Source organism: Echinops telfairi, unplaced genomic scaffold, assembly GCF_000313985.2.
Source record: "Echinops telfairi isolate 266 unplaced genomic scaffold, ASM31398v2 ScPeMD7_70;HRSCAF=299, whole genome shotgun sequence".
NCBI classification, from domain to species: Eukaryota; Metazoa; Chordata; class Mammalia; order Afrosoricida; family Tenrecidae; genus Echinops; species Echinops telfairi.
This window is the reverse complement of record NW_022103968.1, coordinates 32,441,694-32,453,204: the sequence shown is the minus strand read 5'-3', so window position 1 is coordinate 32,453,204 and position 11,511 is coordinate 32,441,694. Positions and strand designations below refer to the sequence as shown.

Genomic DNA, 11,511 nt, shown 5'->3' with positions numbered 1-11,511 from the left:
CGCTGCCATCTGTCAGCACGGATTGATTGAGGAGCCTGGCCCTGCTCAGCAGATCAGGGACTCGTGGGAAGTGAGACGGTGTTAGTGCCTCTGCGCAGGGATGTCTTCCACCCGCTTGGGCTCAGATGAAACCTTCACCTTTCTCCTTCATTGGGGGCGGGGGAGGTGGGGGGGGCGGAGAAGTAGTGCTGACAAACCCAGGGACATGGGAAAAACAAGTGATCCAAATCGGTGGCGGGGGAGGTGGGGGGGGAGAGAGGAGGGGCTTTTTCTAATTATGGCAACCAGCAGGGCCCACTGGGCAACGAAAGGCTAGAAGAGTCTGGAAACTGGTATCTGCGGGGGTGGGGGCGGGAACAAACTCAGAACTGAAAGTGGTTAAGTTCGTAGCAGAAGTCGGGGCCTTCTGGACATTTGAGGGCCACGATCGCCAGTCTTCTCAGCGCATGTACTATCTTTTGCCTCGTGTGGGTGCAAACGATTCATGCGCGATGCTCCCTGCTGAACGGCTGAAGGGCTGCGTGTACCCTGAGGTGCCTTGAGAGAAAGCCCTGACCATCTGCTTCAGGAACACCCAGCAGTGCAAACCCCGCGGGACACAGTGCTACTCTGACACACGCGGGGCTACTGAGAGTCAAAGTCACCACTCTGGCGACGGCTTTTACTCTGAACGTCATGTGGGGTTGCTTTTCAACGGTCCCTAAATGGACTCGTTCAAGAAAATTCAACCTTGCCCTAACCAACACTATCCATAAAACCATGGATAGGATGCTTAATTTTAAATGTAGATAGCAGTTCCTTTCTTAAATGTCCAGCTGTGCCTTCCCTAAGATGATGTCACTGTCTCCCGGGAGTACCGGCCTGAGATACACTGCCGACTGCTGAACTCCCATGCAGTGGCTGGTGTGGTACACTGAATGGCTCTTCTAGCCTAAGTCTCTTAACTCCCCCAAACGAATGTATGGGGCCAAGCAACTAAGGGCTATGGAAATCCAGCAAGGGGATTGGTCAGTTTACCTTTCCACTGGGTTTAAAATGAGTCATCTCAGAAGCAGGAATGGAAGATCTCACGGCCATCAAGCAGGAGGAGCCAGAAGAGGTGGGTGACCTTCGAACCCTGACATCCTTGCATGTTGAGCCTCCTCAATCCAGGAGACAGAAAACTATGACGCCAGAGAAGTGACAGCAACAGAGGCAGCAACACCAAGAGCAGGAGACAGAGCAAGGTGGAATAAGAAAGCCGAGTGGCCTCCGGCAAGGACCTGCTCTCAGAGTTTGCTGCTTCCACGCCTTGAATCAGATGAGCTAGACTTGTGGACCCGTGGAGCTAGAGCTCAGGGCCCTTTGGCTGAAGCATAGGGTGGAGTGGAGTGCCTTTTGGGCAGGCATGTGGTAACATTGCTCAAGCAGGGCAGAAGCCAAAGGGCCACAGGCCTGAGAGGCTGAGGATTAGAGAGCGGTGTTCCTGGAGGCCTGGCGTGAGAAGAGGCACTCCTCACCAAAGAACTGTAGTCTGAGCATCCCTGATCTTGCATTGCAACTTGTTACACGTCGCCAGTTACCCTCATAATTGTGAGGGTTCCTCCACTAATTAGCCTCATGATTGAGAATTGTCTGTGGGTTCTGTGCGGCACTGCAATGAATCGGCAAACCCAACAGAGGAGGGGAGAGTGCCAGGGGAGCAATGGCTGGTGTCACCATTGCTAAAGAAGATTGGAGAGTGGAGCCTTGTCTGAGCCCCACCTCACAGGTCCTGGCCTGGGGCTGATGTGGACATTGATTCTCCTTCCCCCTTGGGAAGTCAGGGGAAGCCAGATGCCCCCTTCACATCATTTTTACAACTGGGTAGGATTATGCAAATGCGAGGTGCTTGTGGCCTGCCCACCAAGGGGATGGACTAGCTTGCTGATAATGCAAACAAGGGACATGGCACCTTTGTGGTGTAAAAGGCAAGAATTTCACATGCCCATAGAAAGTATGGACTGCTAACACAGGGGTTGGTTCCTTTTCCCATTTCACTAAGCTTAAAGTGAGCCATATCCAGCGGTGGGAAGGGGAGACTCACAACCATCAAGAAAGAAAATCCAAGAGTGGGGTGCACCCTCTGGACTCAAGTTTGCTAGGTGGGCTCCCCTCAATCCAGGAGACAGAGGGATGATCTGACAAGCTTGAGACAGTAGGAAACAGTGGCCGTGAGACATGCAGAGAAGGGGTTGACCAATAGGGGCAGCAGAGCGAGGAGATGGACAAGAGAAAGGGCGGTGGGTTTCCCAGTCTACAGAGGGAGGAAGCTGATTTGGGGCAGGAGGCTTGCTGACAAAGTGGTATGCCTCTGGGCACTTGTCTGGAGAGCTGAGAGGCTGCAGCTGAGGCTCCCTACAGACCGGGAGCCTGTGAGCACATCGCTTAAAAAGCATTGCCATGTTGGCTTAAGCTAAGGGCTGTATGACTCCCAGGTCAAAACCCAGAGAGAGATGTGTCTATATAAACAGAGGCTGTTTATGTAAGAACTGTATTCTGGGTGTTCTCAATCCTGAATTGGGCCCTGTTACTTCCCTAATAGGCTTCATAGCTGTGACATTGTCTGAGTTCTGTGTGGCCATTGCAATGAATTACTCAACCCACAGAAAAGTAGAGAACACTGTGGAAGGGACAGTTGGTGCGAGAATTGGTAGAAAGTTTGGAGGGTGGCTTAGTTAGTTTATTGTGCCAACCTGGCTGATAAACACATGTGGGGTTAATTGAAGGGCAGAGGGATAAATGGCTCAGTGAGTCTCCCCTTTCTAGTTCTCGGGTCTCTTGCTTTCTGATGGTCGCACCAGGGTGCAGCTGCCTTAGCAGTTCCCTGCTTCAGCTTGCAAGGCTGACTTCCTGCAAGACATCCCCAAGAGAAGCCACATGGACCTACCCCAATGCAGCCCTGGGTGCTGGAGCCGCCATGTGGGGATCCCTGCCAGTGCTGAGATGCTTACACGTTCACTGACTCAGCTTTCCTCCAGCAGTCAGTATCGTTGTGTCTGTTTGCTGAGATGGAGGAGGACTTTGTGGACTGGTGTTAGACATACAGGTTAATGTGTTAATGTTGCACTTGTGGGATTGGGCAGCATATATAACCTTTATATAAAACACTCTCTTATACATGAGTTGCTGTGGATTTGTTTCTCTAAAGTACCCAGACTCATACAGAGGGGAAGGCCTGTCTGACCTCTGCCACACAGGAATCAGCCTTGAGCTGAGACTGATGGCGCATCTCTTCCTCACCATTGTGAAGGGAGAGGAAGCCAGAAGCCACGCCATGCCACGCTACGCCACGCCACGCCACTGCTGGGGCCAAAGCGAGATTTTTATTGGGATCAGTGCTTCTTCAAGTGGACTTCTTTGGCTGTGAGGTGGTTTTAAGACATCCTGGCTCCCATTGAGAAGCAGGGACTATTTTCCCTTTCTGAGCTTGTGACAGCTTCCACCAATCGGAGACAGTGCCAGTGAGCCTCTGTGACTATGGAGGCTGCCTCTGAAAAGTCATGAAGCTTCTGCCTTGTTCTCTGGAACACTTGAATCTGAGAGACTCTCTGTAAGAAGTTCACATACTCCCCTCGGAAAGGTCATGTAAAGATGTTGGGTCAGTGCTTCCAGCTGATACTAGCATTCCAGGTGTTCCCACCAGTTGTTTCCATTCCAGGTGTTCCCACCAAGGGCCAGAAACGTGAAGGAACCCTCCTTGAGCCCTCCAGACCAGCACACCCACAGTTGGAACGGTCCTGAGGGACCCCATCAGCTAGCTCCTATGGAAACGAAGCGTCACGCTCACCCAGCTCAATCGGCCTCAACTTCTGACCTACGGAGCTGTGCAATAGAATAGAATTCTTACCCTTTAAACCACAACGTTTGAATGTCTCTGGTAGATAGTAAGGTTTAAGAAACTTTCCTTTGAAACTAATCAATCAATTCATTTGTCCATTCAACCAGCATCTACTGAGCCCCTATGATGAGTTTGGCCATGTTTGGGGCACACGGGCTCATTAGAACCCAAAGACTACTAGCCACCCCCACCCCACCCCCATCTCTGCTCTCAGGGATGTGAAGCACCAGCCAAGCACATCGGAGGCAAAGGTCCTAAATCATTGTCTCTGTGGGGAGGTGAGGGACAGAGCCTAGTCCACAATGGCTGCCATTGGTTCGAGACCTTGCGTAGTTTGCCTAGGACAGAATTAACTGGTTATGGCTGAGACCCTAGAGGAACCTAGAAAAGTGAATCGTTGGTTTTTCGCCATCAATCTATCTCAGCCGCGCTTCAAGGCCTCAGCGAGGTGGCGGGGGGCTGCCAGAGGGTTTCCATGAGAAGGATGCTCGGGCTCTCAGGGGCGGGCAGAGACCGTTTCAGCTTGTGCCCAGATTGATTTGCCCTTTACAATACCACTCACATTGATTTCTTCCCCTCAGGAGAAAAGTGGTGATCGTTGATGACAGACAGACCAAATGGGAAGAGATAGACGCGTATTTAAAACAAACAAACAAAACCTCATTTGGGACGCCAAACCACAGTCAACTAGAACGGTTGAGAGATGATTGCTTCAGGCAGGCACACCTGGGGTTGGGTCCAAGCTTCACGCGCCTCTCTATGCTCAGCATTCTCATCTGAAATGATATTGGCTACCTTCCAGGGCTGTGGGGAGCACGAAAAGTATTTCACGTCTAGACATGTGGATGCGATGTTATGATTTTTGCTCATCACCTGGAGTACTGCATTCTGGTCTTTTTCTCCTGTTTATGTCTGTGCTGGATGGCTTGCGTGGGTGTCTCTCAGCACTAACTTCGCTCACCACGCTTGCTGGGTGCCTCTGTCAGAAGGCCAGGTTCTGGCCAGAAGAATCCTTGTGTCTGTATTGAGGGGTCTGACGTTAGCCGATGAATCTCAAGGCTTCCCCTCCACTGCTATCTCCTCCATCCATCTCCCTCTGAGGTGCAGGAAAAACCCAGACCCGAGAGAGCCTGGCAGCCTCCCTGCGGCGTCTCCATCTCGGTGTGTCACTATGGCAACGGTTCTTTCAGCTTTTCTGGGGCAAATCCTCATGTACTAAGGTCTTATTGCAGCAGCCACAAAGTAGTCCATATGCTACGAGATAAAAAAGAAACAAGAGAAAACCTGTTACTGCCAAATCGATTCCAATTCATAGTGGCCCCACAGGATTGGACAGAGCTGCCCCTTGGGGTTTTCAGGCTGAAATCTTTACAGAAGCAGACGGCCTGCCCTTCTCCGTGGAGCTGCTGGTGGCTCAAACTGATCTTCTGGTGAGTAGCCAAGTGCCGTCACCCGTGTATCACCAGATCCTGAAAAACTCCACTGCCATCAAGTGGGAACGCAAGCCTATAGGACAGAGGAGAACTGCCTGCCCTCTAGGGTATCCGAGGCAATGCATCTTTATGGATGCACATGGCCACGTCTTTCTCCCAGGGAGCAGCTGGTGAGTTCAAACCACTGACCTTTTGGTTACGAGCCGAGTGCTTTAACCATCGCACCACCAGAGGTACCCCCACCCTCAGCTTCCTTGTTGATCTGTTTTGTTTGCCAGTAGCTTAATGAGGAGGCATTGGAAGTTTACATCAGAGTCTTCCTTCATATGATGTATGTAGCCTGGCATTCATAAATATGCTTGTATTAACAGTAGAAGAAGTGTATTTCGTTCTGACCCAATGATGGGATCACACACACACACACACACACACACACACACACTCTGCTGGGGGGAATCCTAGGGGAAGAGGTCAGAGAGTCAATGGCAAGGGGCACGAATTTGGAAGGTGAACCCTAGGTCTTCTCTTCCGCACACCTCGCTCCCTCGTGGTTTAGGCAAAAACAGGTATTGTTCTAACAATCACTAGAGTCAAGATGAGGGTAAGTCAAAAATGTATATTGCCCAAAACATATTCGAAACTTGTATTAAAAACAAAATATCCAAATTTGAAGCTATGGTTGGTTTCTCAACACACCCTCCGTCTAGATCGGTAGACTTCTGAAGGTGGTGTTCCCACCTCGCTGACACTTCTCTGAAGACTTCTGGGCTCTTCAAAAGGATAGCTTTGATATCCTCCAGGAACTAAAATTATGGTGTTTTAATGTTTTGGGATTTTTTAATAGTTTGTGGAACAAAAAGCAATCTAAAGGTCAAGAACAGGGCTGCAGGGTGGGTGGGGTCAGCTCCTGTTGCCCTCAGAGAATGAATGAGCCCGTGCATTCTCGTGGTGGAAGCAAATTCTCAGCACAACGTTCCTAGACGTTTGCTCACCCATGCAGTCTTCAATATTCTTTAAACTTCTTCCAAACAAGCTCTCGTGCTTGTCACATTCATTGATAGGCCAGCCCCCTCCCCCTCAGAGGAAATGCCCTTTCACTTGGTCGATGTTGTTAGTGTTAGGGTCGTTGAGTTGGTTCCAACTCATAGTGACCCCCTGGGCAATAGAAGGAAACACTGCCCCATCTTGTACCCTCCTCCTCATTGTTCTTATGTGTCAGCCCATTGTTACCACCACGTGTCCATCCTTCTTGTCAAGGGGCTTCCTCTTTCTCACTGCCCCGCTACTTGACCAAGCATGAGGTCCTTCTTCAGGGACTGGGCTCTCCTGAGAACACGTCCAGAGTATATGAGACGCAGTCTCTCCATCCTTGACACTAAGGAGTCTTCTGGCTGTACTTCTCCCAAGACGGATTGTTTGTTCTCTTGGCAGTCTGTGGTCCTGCAGCCCCTCTGACTGGCCTCCCCACTGGGGGGCCTCGGCTCGGACCTGCAGCCCTGACCTCTCTCCCAGCACCAATCTCAGATTCCAACTGTCAGTGGGACATTTTCATTCGGATCTCCTGCCAATCTCACTCTCAGCGTGCCCCAAAGACTCTCCAGGTCTACTCTCTGATCTCTTCCCCTGGATCACACGAGTGGTGACATCCTCAGCTGCTCACTGCAGTTCCAGCCTATTCAGAAGAAAGGCCTGGCAATCTATTTCCCCCAAAGCCCTCCAGTCCTTGAAGGCCGATGGAGCTTAGTGCTACTCCCACACACATGGGCTTGCCATGAATCAGAACTGACTAGGCAGCAGCGGGTACCCCTTTCTCCAAACAAATGCAATCTCTCAAATCCCGATGTCTACCTAATACAATGAGAGACATACTTCAGTGCTGTTTGACTTTCTGCTTCCTTACAGGTGAACTAAAGCCGCATGTCCATCCTATTTTCTTTTTGCTTCCCTTTCTAGTTCTGCAGGAAGGAGACTGGGGCAAAATCATATTACACTTGGACTCTTGTTTCATCTTCCTGTTTTCTTGCCCTCTTATCTACCCATCAAACCGCAGCTCTCCCTTCCAAATCATCCGGTGCACCAGAGTAGTCTTTTAAAATACACTTCAACGTGATCATTGCCCTGCTCCCCAAAGCCTTCACGATCTTCACAATGCCCAGAACATGAGATCTGACTTCCTACACCAGGCTTCCAGGACCCGGAAGGATCACGCCACATTGGACTGTGATCAGCAAGGTCCGAATTTTGAAACCACCAGTCAGCCGCTCCTTGGGAGAAAGACAGGACTTTTTACTCCCGTAATCAGTTAATCGTCTCGGAAACTCACAGACGCAGCTCTACCCTGTCCTACGGGGTCGCTAGGAGTTGGCACCCGCTCGATGGTTCGATGACCCTGGATAATATTACTGCACCTACTGCCATGGCCCCGGGGACGATCACTTCCGGCTGCTAGCCTTTACTTCCCGAAGAACCCAAGGTTCGACCTGCCAGATACCTATTCTTACCAATCTGTTCCCGGAGGAAATATGTCCCCGCTGCCCGCCCCCAAGAGACGTCTTGCCTTCTCTTGCTTCTGGCAGTCCCCTGTGCTTTCAGTGTTCTCCCAGAAACAGCACAAGCTATCGAGCCTTGCACTCTTTTGAAGAACTAGCTCATGTGGAATCAAACGAAAGCAGCCACCTAAGTGTGGACAGGAAGTTTGGGGCGGGGGGGTATGAGTGTTTGTTAATGGAGGAGGAACAATTCGGAAAGGGGGTTGAAAAAAAACCCCGTGGCACAACGTCAAGAATAATGAATGATGCCAAACTGGACTTGAAAAGCTGCCAGATCGGTGTCTTTTCTCGTTGTCTGTGTGTGTGTTTCTCACCGACCATAAACATAAACTAGTTTAAAAGAAACGACGAGACCAAACCAAAACTGAAGACATAAAAAGACGGCTCGAAGACCCAAGCCTGCACCAGGGAATGTGGCCCTGTTGGGAAAGAGGGTTTGTAGTTGCAGATGATGCTAGTTAACGAGGGGACTTCCGAGAGTGGGGTGGTCCCTAATCCTCTATGATTGAGGTCTTAGAAAAAGGGGTCCAGACATGGAAACAGAGTCACCCAGAAGGAAGATACCATGTGAGGATCCATCTATAAATCAAGGAATCCCAGGGAATGCAAGTCAAGATGAGGAAGTATCTCCCTCGCAACCAACACAGACAGAGCACATGTGCTGTCTCCCATGAGAGCATGCTGGGGCGTCCTGCATTTAGACTTCTAGTTTTCAGAACGGTGAAGAAATCCATTTCTGTTCTAGAAAGTCACCCCCTTGGAGGGATTTGTTAGGTAGTCATAGGACACTACATCCCGTCCAGAGAAACCAGACCCAAGTGCCAGCTCCACCCCAAGACCCTCTGCTTCCCCCAGGTCACAGGCACCATCCCTTGGCGCCGTTCACACCAAGAACCGTCGATGCCCGGTAAGATCCCAATGCCCAGAACCTGCCTTTTTCCTCCTTGGTACTCCAACCCTGTCATCACCACCACCACCTTGATCGGGAGCCTAGGGCAAAAAAAAAAAAAGCCTACCCAATGAATCACCATCAATATTTTTTTAAAAAAATTAAAAAAAGGAGAAGGAGAAGGAGGAAGCCAAGGAAGAGGAAGAGAAAATAATTCTATTTATTCTCTTGGCTGTGTGGGTGTGCTATTTGCTCTTGCTATTTCCCAGATTCATAGGCTCTTCAAACTGAAAGCCATTGGGTCAAATCCCTTATTTTATGTATATTTTAAAAAAATAGTCCCACCAGCGGCTTCTCCTTCACAAAACCCTGCTGGACCAGCTCCTCTGGCAGGAAGCCCCCTCTGAAATACCCACCCCTTGGAGCCCCCCCCCCCCATTACTTTTCCTCCACTGCTTCAGGCACCAGGAGAGGCACTGGGGCAAACTGAAGTGGCTCCCTCCGCCTCATCACTGGCACCTGCAATGCTTCAATGCCCCGACTCCTTCTGCTCAGAGAGCCCCGCCCGGTCTGCATGTGCTGCCTTCACACGTCTGGTCCCACAGGTGTCCTCCTGCGCACTGCTTCAAAAATCAATGGTTAGGTGGCTACCACCTGGCTTCGGGGGCTGGGTCTGCCCTCCCATTTTGTGTTAAATGCTATTCCACCATCCATAGGGAATTATTCAGGTGGAACTGTAGCAAACAAAAGAACTCGAGACAAGCTGTCACAAACTCTAGGCTGCATTTCCACCATTTTTAGTCGGTATGGTCTGAGGCAAATGACTTACCTCCATGGGTTTCCATTTCCTCCCACGATAAGTGGGGACAATATGATGCTGGCACTGGAGGTGTATTAAAAACTAGGGATAACATATTTGACCCAGAAGAGAAGGTAAAAAGGGTGGTGCCATGTACCTACTGTGTGACCTTTCAGATGTCTCTAAACCTCTCTGTTCTTCAGTTTTCTCATTTTTTGAAATCTGAGTAGGATAACATCTGAAGCTCTCTCTGAGTACTAAGTGAGATGATGTATGTAAAGTACTCGGGCAGTGGCTGCATCCTGGTAAGTGCTCTGTAGTTATTAAGGAAAAGATCCTTCTCTACCTTACATTACAAGGTTGTGGTCTAAACCAAGGGTAAAGCCCTATTTCCCAAAAGCTGGCCACCGATCGATTTAGTGGGATGCTACCATCAAATCTTTATCTACCCAAAGAGTCTTCAAAAAGGTCCTGGGGGAGGGAATGGAGCCGTAGTGGGATGTGGAAGCCCTTTCTTACCTAATTCAACTTGGGGTCATGCTATAAAATGGATTTCTGTGAGTCACAGTTAAACAAGTTTAAAATACCCTGGGCTAAAGCTCTCTACAAATAAGAATAAAACAACGCAGGAAAACCATACGTAGAAGGCTGCATCAGACGCCAGAACCAGTCGCCACCAAGTTGATTCTACCACAGTGGCCCCATGCTGGGCAGAACAGAGCTGTGCTCCCTCGGGTTTTCTGAGGGTGACTTTTCAGAAAGAGATTACTAGGCCTTTCTGCCCAGGCACCTCGGGGTGGACTTGCACCTCCAACCTAATGTGCAACCTTTGCACGTTGACCATTTGCAGCTCCTGGGTGCTATCTGAAGATCAAGTTCATCTTCCATCTCTCTGGAACTTGAGTTCCTTCTAGAGTCTTGTTCATTCTTTCTTCCTTCTTCTTGCATCTGACATGTATAGTCATCACAGTAAAGAGAAAGACCTTGCCTCAATCCACCCAGCCTGTACCACGGTCTAGTGCATGCCTCTCTCCATCAAGTGGAACCTTGAGCACTTGGCAGTAAAAGATGCTGCTGCTGCTGTCGGAAGCCCTGTCAGCTGGTAACTGTCTCTTGCACCTTGCAGTGACTCCGTCACCCACATTGTGGCAGAAAACACCTCTGGTTCCGATGTTCTAGAGTGGCTTCAGGTGCAGAAAATAAAATCCAGCGCACAGCTAGAACTCCTCGATGTCTCCTGGCTGATAGAATGTATGGGAGCAGGAAGACCAGTGGAGATGACAGGAAAACACCAGCTTGTAGTAAGTGATTGCCATTGTCCTTTGCTTGGTGACTGAGCGTGCTGGCTGTGGAATCACACCAGTAGACCAGCTGCCCTTGATCCAACAGGCATCAGAGCAGAGCGATGCGCTATAGGGTTTTCGGTAGTCCATTTGCTTTGGAAGTAGATGACCAGATCTTTCTTCTGAGGCACCTCTGGGTGGACTCAAACCTCCAACCTTGTGGTTAGCAGCGGAATACATCATTGTTTGTCATCCTCCACCCCCACCACCCCCTAGTGACTCCTAGAAGCATACTCCCAGCCATAGAGTGGATTCTGACTCCTGTAGGAGAGGGTAGAACTGCCCCTGTGGGGTGCGGAGACTGTAGCTTTTTACGGGAGTAGAAAGCCTCCCCTTTCTCCTGCAGAGCAGGTGCTGAGCTTTTGTTGGCAGCCCAACGGGGAACCACAGCACCCCCAGGGCTCCTCTTACAGATTCTCTGCTGAATCCCAGGTGACCTTGCCCAAGGCACTTACGCTTTCTGAGCTGCCTTTATCTCTTATGTGAGATACAAAGAGTATTGCCTACCCCCTCACATGGCTATGAGGATTAAAATGGCACACATCTAAAGCATTTAACTGTACATCCAGTGCCTGGTATGTACACAGTATGAATAATAATGGTAGGCACTGTCACATAGGTGTCAGACTGCTAACTGCA

General features: G+C 50.0%; 1 protein-coding gene across 1 annotated transcript in view; it reads left to right on the top strand.

The window, feature by feature from the left end:
• DNTT (DNA nucleotidylexotransferase) overlaps positions 1-11,511 on the top strand; it is a 39,518-nt gene that overhangs the window by 6,193 nt on the left and 21,814 nt on the right. Inside the window, exon 2 of the mRNA XM_045291619.1 lies at positions 10,656-10,830. Within this exon, the coding sequence (XP_045147554.1) occupies positions 10,656-10,830 (175 nt within the window). The remainder of the gene's footprint in view (positions 1-10,655; positions 10,831-11,511) is intronic.